This window comes from Macaca mulatta, chromosome 8 (assembly GCF_049350105.2).
Source record: "Macaca mulatta isolate MMU2019108-1 chromosome 8, T2T-MMU8v2.0, whole genome shotgun sequence".
NCBI classification, from domain to species: Eukaryota; Metazoa; Chordata; class Mammalia; order Primates; family Cercopithecidae; genus Macaca; species Macaca mulatta.
The window spans coordinates 143,101,061-143,114,666 of NC_133413.1; the positions used below are offsets into that span (position 1 = coordinate 143,101,061).

The 13,606-nt window shown below is 41.8% G+C and overlaps 1 protein-coding gene across 17 annotated transcripts in view; it reads right to left on the minus strand.

Annotated features, from left to right (window-relative positions):
- Nucleotides 1-13,606, minus strand: part of TMEM71 (transmembrane protein 71) — a 53,077-nt gene that overhangs the window by 14,564 nt on the left and 24,907 nt on the right. For 9 of the 17 annotated variants that reach the window (XM_015146005.3, XM_015146008.3, XM_077944047.1 and 6 more), the window contains 2 exons: nt 6,259-6,444; nt 1,499-1,574 (listed from right to left, as the gene is read on the minus strand). In XM_015146005.3, coding sequence (XP_015001491.3) covers nt 1,499-1,574; nt 6,259-6,444 — 262 coding nt within the window. The remainder of the gene's footprint in view (nt 1-1,498; nt 1,575-6,258; nt 6,445-13,606) is intronic. The other 8 variants (XM_015146007.3, XM_077944048.1, XM_028852915.2 and 5 more) reach the window with 2 other exon arrangements.

Consider the following 13,606-nt stretch of genomic DNA (forward strand, 5'->3'; position numbering starts at 1 on the left):
TCCAACTTGGGATACAGAACGCAGAATTTTGCAAATTTATTTTTAACCACAGGAGCACCCCCCACACTCCACTTTTGTTCTTTTGGTCCCATTGTGATCTAAAAATATTTTGCAAACCTCATAATTATCTGGGAAGCTTATTTTAAAATACCAATTCTCAGTAAATCTAAATTAGAATCTCAAGGGATGGGATCCAGGACTTTGTATTTTGAAAAGCGGCTCCTCCAAGTGATGCTGCTGTATTTGACCCTCAAAATGTGGGACTCGAGAGCAGGCAGCCCTTGCTGGCCAGAGTTCAAGAACCATAAAGACCCCTGGACTGTTGTATTCACCTTTGTTTCATTGATTCAACAAATATTGAAGAACTCCTGGCACTGAGGATGCTGAAATGAGGGAGACACACAATGTATCTGCTCTCAGGCAGCTCATATTCTTCTAGGGAGAGGCAGATCCCATTGAAACTTCAACAGATAATCATGTCACAGTCAGGGGGTAATAAGTGCTTGAAAGAAAAGTAAAGCAAGGTGCATGTGACAAAGAGTGGCATGCTATTTATACAGGATTTTCAGGGAAGATATCTCTGATGATGTGACATTTGAACAGATTTTGTAAAGAAGTAAGTTCACATGTAACGAGGCTATCTGGAGGGTTGTAAGAGGCAGAGTGAACAGCAAGTACAAAGGCCCTGAGGCAGGAGTGGGCCAAGGAACTCGATCACTACCCTGGAGACTTGGATGGGGAAAGAAAAAGAAGGCAGAGGAAGAACGTACAGGCCAGAAAGTAGAGAACAAACATACCTTGAGACATAAAGAGACAATTTATGTGGGGATATGCAAATACAATGGGAAGGGTGGAGTCTCTGCAGGGACCCTAAGTCCCATAGCGGGAACTTCAAGTGCCTTTGAACTCCAGGAGCCACTTTTTTTTTTAACAAAAAGCAATACATGGTAAAATACAATTTTAAGCAAGGTACACTAGGTTTTGTATGCTTTCTAGGTTTTTATTTATTCATTTATTTATTTAGGCAGAGTTTTGCTCTTGTTGCCAAGGCCAGAGCGCAATGGTGGGATCTCGGCTCACTGCAACCTCTGCCTCCCGGGTTCAACCAAGTCTCCTGCCTCAGCCTCCCGAGTAGCTGGGATTACAGGTGCCCCCCCACCAGGCCCAGTTAGTTTCATATTTTTAATTTGCACCATGTTAGTCAGGCTGGTCTCAAACAGCTGACCTCAGGTGATCCTCCCACCTTGGCCTCCCAAAGTCCTGGGATTACAGGCATGAGCCACTGTGCCTTGCCTACTTTCTAGGTTTTGCATGCTTTGTGAGAGGACGGAGGTGGGCAATGAGAGATAAAGGGAAACTTATCATGGACAGACAAATGAACAAATCTTAACAACAAAGCTACCTAAAATGTTTTGTGGAATAGGGCAAGGAAATCATCAATCAGTTATAGCTTCACTAATTATGAAATACCACTGCATGAAAATAAAATCTGAATTACCTTGCACATGCAGAAATGATTAAGCACACAGCAAGCAGGATGGTCTGAAAGAAGACCTCTTGCAACAAACTGGTTTCTAATAGGAAGAAAAAAATAAATAAATTAGAAATCATTGCTGATTCAATCATCTTGGAACAAAAAATCATCTCAAACTTCCCTTCTACCCACCAAAAAAAAAAAAAAAAAAAAAAGTTTTGGAATGTATGTCAGTTCAAGCAACGCGTCATAAATAACAAGATAAAATTACCTACTGTTATACAGGGCTGTCATTAGAAAATTTCAGCAACTAATTACTTTCTTCAATCACTATAAAATAAAAGACTATGCTATTTACACAGTTTAGGGCTGCCTTTTGATCTAACGTTGGGGAAAGGCTTTGTAGAGTTTACGATAATGTAAGAAATCTAACTCTGTGACTGTGATAATAATAATGTCTAAAATCTGTAAAGTGTCTTATAATTCACAAAGAGCTTTTATACGTTAGTTCACTTAAACAGCACAACAACCCTGTGAGGTGCATGCCATTATCTTAGTTCTGCAAAGAGAAGAATAAGACTAAGAGAAATGATGAACTCGTCCAAGGTCACACAGCTATGAGGTGTCACAGCCAAGATTTAAAAACCACATCTAGACAGAGCATAACATTTTGTCTGAAGCAGGCAGGGAAAGACAATTGCGACTTCACATACCGGAAGTCTCTAAAGACCAAAAATGAGAACATATATTATGAAATATTTGTCTTTGCAAAACTCTTTGCAATCAGTACAATATTTCAGTACTGCCAAGCCACAGTAGAAACTACAAGTCATCCAACAATTATAAGAATAAGAGTGAACCTCAGTATTATTGTAATCACCTTAAAGAAATTAAAGCTGGTTTAAGGATTACCACATAAAAGACCTAAAGGAGAATATAAACAGACCTCAACTTAATTTTTGCCAAATGCTTCAAAAGCTCGATTTTGCAACAGTTGTTTAAAACTTGGAATGACTTTATGTTATGAATGCATTTATTTTTGCTATTTATGCCATGAATGAGGATTGAGTCAGCTAACAAAACCTACTTAGCCCATAATGCGGGTGGAATGCTGAAGATTGGCAATTCAAAATATCACAGTAGTAAATTATGTCACTGCAAATGTACAGTCGTTCATGTATATTGTGAATTCAGTTATTGTGGGTTCAATTGAATACTCAACCATCCTTCTAAAGTGTGTTTCTATTCTTAGCCTACCCTGATTTCATGTGGAATTTGGAAAACATTTCCTCAGAAACAAATCCAGCTTGAAAAACTGCAAAGTTCACCAGACTTGGATACTGAAGGATGAATGGGTTTAAATTTGAGATCTACAAAGATATGAGTTGTGTGATTTGGGACGAATTATTCATGAATTCCTTCCTTAAGTGGCCATTTACTGAATACCTTTTTCAGCTCAGCTCAGGTGTAACCTCCTTCAGGAAGCCTACCTTGATTCTACTAGCTCTTCCTTAGCCCTTAGCTGCTCCCTCTCTGTGCTCCCATTATACCTTGTTCATATCTTCGCTAACTCTCTTTCGCATTGAATTAAAAATTCTGAAATATTTCTCAATATTCCCCCACTAGACTGCAAGCTCACTGAGACAACAGTCAGCATCGATTTCCTGTTCCCTGGGGACAGTGCCCATATTTTCCTTGAGGAATCACCTTTCCCCCTCTGTTGGTACACGATTCAGTGAAGTGACTGGTTTTTTCTCTTTCCTCCTAGCATTTGATTCTTTTCAAGCTTTTTGGAGTTTCACATACTTATCAACAAAGTTTTGTTCATGTGAAACAGGCCCTTCCAGAACCAATGAAATTCAATTATTGGCCTCTTGTCATTAGTCCAGACAGATGTAATCTCTTTCTGCTGAACTGGAAACTAGAAAGGTATAGGCACAGAGCCACCAGGATCCACCATGGACAGAGGGTCTTTTTTGTTTTGTTTTGTTTTCTTTTCTTTTTTTTTTGACAGGGTCTCACTCTATTGCCCAGGCTGCAGTACAGTGCATGATCTTGGCTCACTGCAGCCTTGACCTCTTAGGCTCAGGTGTTTCTCCCACCTCAGCCTCCCAGGTAGCTGGGACTTCAGGCATGCACCCCTATGCCCAGATAATTTTTTGTAGAAATGGGGTCTCACCATGTTGCCCAGGCTGGTCTCCAACTCCTGGGCTCATACGATCCTATCACCTCAACATCCTGAGTAGCTGGGACTACAGGCATGAGCCACCATGACTGGCTAATTTCTGTATTTTTTGGAGAGACGAAGTCTCACTATGTCACCCAGGCTACAACCTTTGCACCCAGGTACAACCTTTCAAAGAGTAACACAGACATAGAAGAGAAGAGAAAACAAAAAACAGAGAATGACAGGATCCTGCACTGTAAGCCTGGGATTTTCATTAAGATGAGCCAATAAATTACTTTGAGTTGGGTTTCCATCCACTAGAACTCAAAAATCTTAGACTGATACAGATGATGTACCTGCCTATATCTTTAGCACCTGAAAGAGAACATACATGCAAAACCTACATGTGAAGGGCTTAATGGAAGATAGAGATCTTGTCCACCCAGGACTTCATAGCCTAGTGAGAAAGAGGAAAATAAACAGTTTCTATAGAGATATATAGAGTGCTAGGGAATCAAGGGGAAGTAAAGTGCTACCTCCACCAGGCAGAAGCAGGCAGAGAAGGTGCATAGAGGTGGTCTCATTTAATTGGAGACTTGAGGAAGAATAGAGGGCCACCCAGGTATAGCAGGTGGGAGAGAGATTCCAGACACAGCAAAGAGCTTATATTTGTTCTTACAAAACCCTTGGCAAAGGGTACAAAGGTTAACTTTATCTGTCTGAACCTGAATATTCTTATATGTAAAATGGAGGTAGCACACTTACTACTTGGTCCACCAGTAAAGAAGCATTATGAGTCGAGGACACACCACTGCATTCCAGCCTGGGTGACAGAGTGAGACTCCATGCCTATGTGGGCATTTTGGAATTCACAGATGACTATGACCTAGTGCTCATCTTTAAGGATCTCACAGAGGCAAACATGCAGTAACAGTGCAAATAATGGGCATGAGAAAGAGAAGTCCTGGGAGCTAGGGGAGCACCAAGTATGGTGAGCTCCCTGGAGGAGGTGGCTATCGAGCCTTCTTAGGTGTTGATAACCTGTCATTCCAAACCTGGAAAGGGAACTAGAAAAAAAAAAACAAAAAACAAAACCAAAAAACCCTTGAACATTTATCTAGTAGCTGCACTGGGAACAAAATGTACAAAGCATACTGATCTTCAGAACCAGAAGAGTGATGGCCAGTGAAGTGAATATTTATGATTTTGTGGAAGCAAATAAAGAGAAAATATTTTTCCGATTTAACTTCAATTTTATGTAACAATAACTTCACATTTACTGAGTATTCAGTAGACATGACACAGTATGCTAAGTACTTTACAAGAGTTATTTTAGTCACAAGAAGGTATGAATTATGATCATCTCCATGTAGATATAAAAATGTTAAGTTTGTGGCTCATGCCTATAATCCCAGGACTTTGGGAGGCAGAGGCAGGCAGATCATGAGGTCAGGAAATCGAGACCATTCTGGTTAACACAGTGAAACCCCGTCTCTACTAAAAATACAATAAACTAGCCAGGCGTGGTGGTGGGCACCTGTAGTCCCAGCTACTTGGGAGGCAGGAGAATGGTGTGAACCTGGGAGGCGGAGCTTGCAGTGAGTGGAGATCGCACCACTGCACTCCAGCCTGGGCAACAGAGTGAGACTTGTCTCAAAAAAAAAAAAAAGTTAAGTTTGAGAGGGTTTGGTAAACTTCTTCTGAGTTATAGCTAACGAGTAGGGAGCTGGGCTTTTAATCTCAGCAAGCCAATGACAGAGTGAGCTCTTTCACCTTGGTGCAGCACTATGTCCAAACATGCTTAATCTGACATTAACAAACCAGAAATTAAAGGGCATGCTTGTTGAATTTATTACAGCTTTACTCCCGCAAGAAAATACTAAGGGATGTTCTTTTTGTTCTTTCTTCCTCTTCCTCCTCTTCCTCCTCTTCCTCCTCCTCCTCTTCCTCTTCCTCTTCTTCTTCTTTTTTTTTTTGATGGAGTCTCACTCCGTCACCCAGGCTGGAATGCAGTGGTGTGATCTCAAGTGATCTTGACTCACTGCAACCTCCACCTCCCAGGTTCAAGTGACTCTCCCTGTCTCACCCTCCAGAGTAGCTGGGATTACAGGCATACACCACCACACCCGGCTAATTTTTATATTTTAATAGAGATGAGATTTCATCATGTTGGCCAGGCTGGTCTCGAACTCCTGATCTCAGGTGATCCACCTGCCTCGGCCTCCCAAAATACTGAGATTACAGGTGTGAGTCACCGGGCCCAGCCTCTTTTTTCTTCTTATGTAGTATGTCCAATACACAGCTAAGAATTAAAATAGCAAACATCTGTGTATCTTCCACTTTGCTTTACTGAGGCCTAACATTTTACAAAATATTCTTGGAATTTTTTTTTAAATAAAACACTGCAGATCCAGTGCTTTTGGTGCCTCTAACATGACACCCAAAGGCAGTCATTGCCTCTGAAAAGGGTAACCTGGGCTCTGGCAGAGGCCCTATGTCCTCCCTTCCTCACACAGGTTGGTACCAGCTCCTAAGTGCACATTAGTCATCTCCAAGTCATTCTCAGGCTCTGAAAGAAAGAATTCTTTGGGTGTGGATTTAAAACTCCTGAACTCACCTGAATGATCCGAACTATTCTCCTGGAAACGTTCAGAAGCTGTCAACTGGGACTGAGGAGACAAACTGTGGGTGTTTCCTCCAGGAGGCTGAGATACGATGTGGCTGGAAGAGGAGGTGATTACAGATTCTGCATTCATCTTCCCCGACTCCCAGTCATCAGTCAGAGAACAGTGTAAACCATCTGCTGAAAAAGCAGAGGGGTTCAGTGTAAGTGTATGTGTGTGTGTTCGGTGACTGCTCAATGCACAGTTAGTTCCTAATAATCACAAAAATAGTAACATTGATACACTATTGCACTACCATAGTGGGATGGGAGAAGGATTTTTGGATAAGATAGTGTATTCGTCTGTTTTCATGCTGCTGATAAAGACTTTCCTGAGACTGGGTAATTTACAAAGAAAAAGAGATTTAATGGACTCACAGTTCCACATGGCTGGGGAGGCCTCACAATCATGGTGGAAGGCAAGGAGGAGCAAAGTCACATCTTACATGGATGGTGGCAGGCAAAGAGAGAATAAGAGCCAAGTGAAAGGGAAACCCCTTATAAAACTGTCAGATCTCATGAGACTTATTCACTATCAGGAGAACAGCGTGAGAAAGACCCAACACCATGATTCAATTCCCTCCCACCAGATCCCTCTCACAACATGTGGGAATTGTGGGAGCTACAATTCAATATGAGATTTGGGTGAGGACACAGGCAAACCATATCAAATGGCATTTCAATTTGTCTTCATACTTGAAGGCTGAAGAGAAATATCTTCGGTGCAGAGATAAACAAAGGCCAGAGGCATCTTCAGTGATACTGAGGCTTGTATAGATGGATTTAAAGGAAGTGTAGTCAGTATATAAACCTCACATCTTTATAGGACCAAACTTTGCAGCAGTCAACTCCTTCTACTTCTGATTCATTTATTCATTCAACATTTATTGAATGTGACTATATATTAGAAATTGACCTAGCTGCTGGGATACAGTGGTGAATTAGAACAACATCTCTGTCCTTACATATTGCTGAGGGGCAGGGGAGAAAATATCTTGTGACAAGTGCCATGAAGGAAATTCTGCCTCTATAAAATACATTGAAATGCCTAGATAAAATATAGCAACCATCTGTTTAAACTTTTTTATTCAAAGAGGCTATTTCATACATACATAGCTTCAAGAACATGCACCCATTTTCTTCTATGATGATTCATACATAAATATATTTTACTGGCCCTAAACTTAGCCTGACATTCTCACAAAAAAGTCAAGTTTATTGCAAAAGCATGCATGCAACATTAAGTTTCAAACATGCTAAGATGACTCCTCATAACACTTGGTGTCTTCAGTGTGAGGTCACCAAGGAATGAATTTTAATCCTTGATTCTTAGTTTGAGTCAGAGATTAAGGGATCCAAAATGCTCTAAGCCAAAGCTTCCTTGGAAAGGATGAATGTGTTAAGAATGCCTTTCAACCACAGGGAAAGTTAAGCACCACACCTCTGATTCAACCACTGGACGTCTCCCATTTGGTTCACCTGGCATAAATGTACCTAGGAATTCTCTTGGTTCTGTCTTGAGTGGTCTGTGTCATAGTTCAGGGTTTAACTTTACTCTTACGATCTTGGGTAAGAATTCGAGCCAGTTTAGAACTCATTGACTTGGAAGCAAAGCCACTCAGAAAGAGTAGCCAGAGTCCTGCTTTGGGATGTAGGTATTTTCTAAGCTGACATCTGAAAGGGACTGCACATGCCCAACACATGTTATTTTTCTTTAACTCTATAGCTGAGCTCAAAAGAAGGAAATATTCCCAAAGCCAAGCCAGGGAAACCTATAACTCTAAGCATGTGCTGTGAACAAAGCTTCCAAAAGGGGTGGGGGAGAGGGCCTTAGAAGTCATAGTAGTCAAAGGTCTATCAATTAACTGACACTAGGAACAGAAAAAAAGGCCTTGGTCTCAAGAGAGGCAGAAAATTAAAACCGAGTTTCTGTAGGGACTCAAAATGCTATTTCCTCAATGAAAGGATAGCTAGGAAAAAAAAAAAAAAAATCTGCCCACTGGTTCTAGGGGAAGGCATGAAAGCTTATCTCTTTTGGCCTACATAGTGGGTGGGAGGAAAACGTCTCCCTGAACACTTTATAAGTAAGTGGGTTTTTAGTTAAAATTTTTTTTTTTTTTTTTTTTTTTTGAGACGGAGTTTTGCTCTCGTTGTCCAGGCTGGAGTGCAATGGCACGATCTCAGCTCACGGCAACCTCCGCCTCCTGGGTTCAGGCGATTCTCCTGCCTCAGCCTCCCCAGTAGCTGGGATTATGGTCATGTGCCACCACACCCAACTAATTTTGTATTTTTAGTAGAGACGGGGTTTCTCCATGTTGGTCAGGGTGGTCTCGAACTCCCGACCTCAGGTGATCCACCCACCTCAGCCTTCCAAAGTGCTGGGATTACAGGCATGGGCCAACATGCCTGGGCTTGAGTTAAAATTTATACTAACCTGGGAAGTTAATATTTTAAAAAGTCTCAGGCTGGTACTAGCCCTGTGACATCTGCCAGAAGCCAACATAAAAGCTCTCTGTGGAAACACACTCTCAGCCCAAGCTGCACAGATTTCCCCAGATAAAGCCCAAAGGACATGAGCTCACAATCTAAAATTATAAAGTACGCAGGGAGATAATCTCCCATGGGTAAGGAGAATAAATATGGTGCTTCAGAAAAAGATAATCCTGCAGTGGGAGATGATGGGAGTAGCCATGATATTACCATCTGGCTTTAAGCTTTGAGCAGGAGGCATGGTGTTTGGAGAAATTGTCCTAATTTCTTTTACCTTGGGGAAACCGAAGACCTGTAAAATTTGTGTTTTTTGTTTTTTGTGTTTTTTTTAAATACCCATAGTATATCCTTTTTTTTTTGCTTCTTGTCTAAACAGGACAATTATTTCTATGGTCCATCTAAATTTTGATTTCATGACTAAGGGAAATATGCATATCTCCTGGGCAAATATTTGGTAAACTTATAAATTGTAGGACACTTAGATGGGAGGGAAACAAGGGAGAATAAGACACTGTCCCCAAAGAAGTTGAAATCTGGTGGGGGGCGGGGTGTTCATGTGTGCACGTGTGTGTGTTTGTGTGTGTGTGCATGTACACACGAGTCAACAGTGGGAGGTGATAAAGGAGGCATCACTTATGGACAGGGGAAACAGACTGTCATTTGCTAAAAAGAGATGAAATGTGGTTTTGTGGAAATTTCAAGGACTTTGGCATCAGAAAGACTGGAACAAACATTCTAAGACTAGTAACAGGGCAATTTGCTTAATTTTTCTGACCCTGAGTTTCTTCACATAAAATAGGACAGTAATATCTACTTTTTTACAGCTGTGATAAGTGAAGGAGAAAAGACAAAAATGTAAACATCCCAACATATGGTATAGATGGAGAGAATCGAAACTTCTATCACTAATAGACATTGTAATAGATATCGTCCCTAGTTACATGACCAAATGTGATAATCAACTTCATGGGGAGTGGGGGGTGGTAGAAGGGTACTGATGAGTCAGCAAAGGATGTTTCAAGGTAGAAGTGATTTTAAAGAATTTATCATTCAATAATAAAAGAAGTTTATTACTTGACCTTGGGTAAGGTAATTTTACTTTGAATTATATATACAGGAATTTGCTATACCATGAAGGGATTCCTAAACCTGCTCCAGACATTTCTAGGCACAGGGTTTATCCCATATGGCTGCTTAATTGCCCTGACTTTACCATAGGACACAGTCCTCTCTAGAGGAAACTGCCCCAGGAGAGGGAAGAGATTGTAATCTCTGCCCCCTGTCCCATCACAGAGCTGAACAGGCATAGCAAGAGGGCCTCTGGGAAAGACCAACTTGACCTGGTGGGGAATAGCCACAGCTCCTGAGAAGGGTTTAGAGGCAGGGACAAAAGAAGAACAGGGAGGAAGAAAGGAAAGAATCAAGGAGATGATTTTTACCTTGTGGTAGGAACTTCAAGGGGAACAAGCAGGGTAATCTGAACAGCTGCAGTTAATAAATAGAGACTTTCTCTGCCTTCATTGCTGTCATGGAATATCTGGAACATAAAATGACTAAAGAAAGATACCAACCAGCTGGGAAGAAAGACTGAGGCAGCCCCCAGGTGACATCCCCAGAGAAGACCCCCAAGCCAGAGGATTTGGGAGGTGGAGCAAAAAGAAGTGGGGAGGGAAAAGCTGCGTGGATACGGGCCAGGCAGATCAATTTATTCATTCAATGCAGTTATTGTATATACTGCCAATGCTGCTCTGGAAGAAGGAAGTCAAATTAGATACTGCTCTGCCCTACTCATGATCTGGAGAGGGACATATATGCAAATGAACAATTAGGATGCAATGAGGTAATTGCTACAACAAAGGCTGGAACAAGTTGTCCAGTGGGAGTCTAGGAAAGGGTGTCTGAGTCTGTCTGAGGGAAATCCAGGGAGGCTTCACAGAGGAGGCAGTGCTTCAGTGGAAACTGGAAGGAGGAGTAGGAGTTCTTCCAGAGAGAGAGCAGGAAGAGGACAGGCCAGGCAGAGAGGAAGAAAGTAAGTGGGGATGGGGAGAAATTACAGTACATCAATCTAGGAGAGACCAGGGTGGGTTCCCAGAAGAGAGTCCTTCTGTGTCGCTAGACAAGAGCATGTGAGTGAGGCCAGTCCCAGGAGAGGATTCTGTCTGGGCTGCTAAGCAGAGGTCACATTGTGTGGGGTCTCATATCACACTCCAAGCTAATATTGATTCTGTGGGTGATTTAGAGTCATTAAAAATTTGAGCATGAGTGTAACATGAGTTGCTTTGTGTGTTAAAATGCTCACTCAGCAGTGAGAGATTTGCAAGATTCCCAGTCTAGGAGCTGAGTGACTATGGGGCTCCAGAAGACATTGGGGTCCTCATACAACGGTAGTTCTTAATACGGGGTGATTTCTCCTCCCTGGGGACATGGTGCAGTATCTCGAGACAGTTTATGTTGTCACTATTTGGGGTGAGGTGAGGAGTGTTACGGGCATCTGCTGAACAGAGGCCAGGGATGCTATTAAACCCCCAACAATGCACAGGACAGGTGCCACAACAAGGCCTTACCTGCCCACAATACTATGATGCTGAGGCTGAGCAACCCTGTCATTGAGAGAGCGGACCTAACCATCTAAGGCAACTGGATCATTAGAGTCCTTTCGACAACTCTGGTAGGTGCTTCGAGTGGTGATCACGTGTCTGTATTTTCCTGGTTGTGCTTACTCTAGTCAAAACACTGTGTTCTCTGCCTTCAGAGGACAGATCATAATTTATGATTTTATAATTGTTACAGAAATACAGACAATAGAATACATAATTTGTGTGGTTTTTTGTTGTTGTTGTTGTCTAGTGTCTGCCTCCCTCACTAGATAAAAGGCTCCATGAGAAAAACATCACTTCATCTGACCCAGACACCAGCAATTAGTACCCAGCTCATAGTTAGCATTCAGTAAGTTTTATGGAGAATTCAGTAAGGGCTGGGAGGTTAAGATGTGTAGTGTTGTTAATTTGCAAAATCTAACGTAGGCCTGCTATGACAGGGTGCAGTAACTATAGAGAAAGTGGGTCGGTATTCGCCACCACGGAGGCTGAGGCTGAGCTAAGACTGCGACTTCAAGAGAGGAGAATAGCTGGTGGGCTGGCTCCACCTGTGGTCCCACTTGGACTGGATACTCAGCTGGGGTTTTGGACTGGGGAATTACTACTAACCCTGCAGGCTGCCTTGCACCACCTTACACATAGCCTTTGGCAGCTTGACAAAGCAGTCTGTGGATGCATCCCTGCTGGTTGCCATAGAGAAAGGAGTGGCAGAAAATGAAACATGCAGATCATCCAATAATGACCAGGCTTCTGAGGGGGCCCTGGACCATGATCATCCCAGCACCATGCATGGTAGCCAAGAGGTGGAAGCAGCCCACGTGTCTATCCATAGATGAATGGATGATGAAAATGTGGTATATGCATGCAATAGAATATTATTCAATCTTAAAAAAAATAAGGAAAACTTGCCATTTGCAACAACATGGATAAACCTGGAGCACAGTATGCCAAGTGAAATAAGCCAGTCACAGAAGGACAAATATTGCATAATTCTCCTTCAGTGAGATAGCCAAAACAGTCAAACGCATAGGAGCAGAGAGTACAATAGTGGCTGCCAGGGGTTAGGGGTTGGGGTGGGGGAAATCGGGAGCCATTGTTCAATGTGAATACAGTCTCAGTTATGCTGAAAGGATGAGTTATAGAGATCTGCTCTACAACATAGTACCTATAGTTAACAATATGGTATTTATTAATAAGGTAGCTCTCATGTTATGTTCTTAACACACACACACACACACACACACACACACACACACACGGAGACACAGGAACCTTTGGGACATGTTGGATATGTCTATTACCTTGAGTGTGGTGATGGAATCTCGGGTGTCTGCATATGTCTAAAGTCATAAAATTGTACGCATGAAATATGTGCAGTTCTCTGTATAGCAATTACACCTCAATAAAGCTGTTAAAAAAAAAAAAAAAAAAAGGAGGCTAGCTGATCAAATCAATGTGGAAGTGAGAAAGACATGGGAACTTCCACGGCTAATTGCATATTCATGAGTGCCCCTTAACTACAATCTGGGTAGATGTGGACGAGACTGTAACAACAGTAAAAAGATGTGCTGTTTCCCAGGGCTGCCCAGTTGATCATAAAGCTTTGCTGCTGACAGTTGGATGAAACAGAAAATGTATCCTATGTAGAATACTGGAAATTGTACACAAAATTTTCTAAAAGAAAAGATGGCATTCGACAGAGAAACCACAAAATGTCTTAACAGTCAAAAGTGATCAAGGAGATTTTTCATCTCTGAAAAGACATGATTTAACTTTCCCTAATTGACAGTGAACTTTCTTCTCCAAACTTAATAACAAACAAAAGGATTATAATGCAAAAAATCTTTTACCAAATAGCTCTAATTGTATTATTGTTGAAGATATCTATTTCACTCTGTTTAACTTGATTTCTAAATTTGATGTAGTTTACTTCTGTCGGGAAGATTCTGTATCTTCTAAGCACATCTTCCATAGCCTTTTATATAAAAATGGACATGATTTGCTATAAAGAGAAGCCCAAAGCCACATGCAGATGTTGCCTTCCCAAAGATGTTTATGTGACAGGCATGAGTTCTAGAGAAAGGCACACACCTCAAGCTCAGGTGACTTGCCTGGAGTCATCCTGCCTTTTCTAGGACTGGTAGAAATAGAGCCCATCTTGTTCAGTCCTCCCTGCGTGAATCCTCTACTCTCCTTCAGTATGACTCACAGGCTCT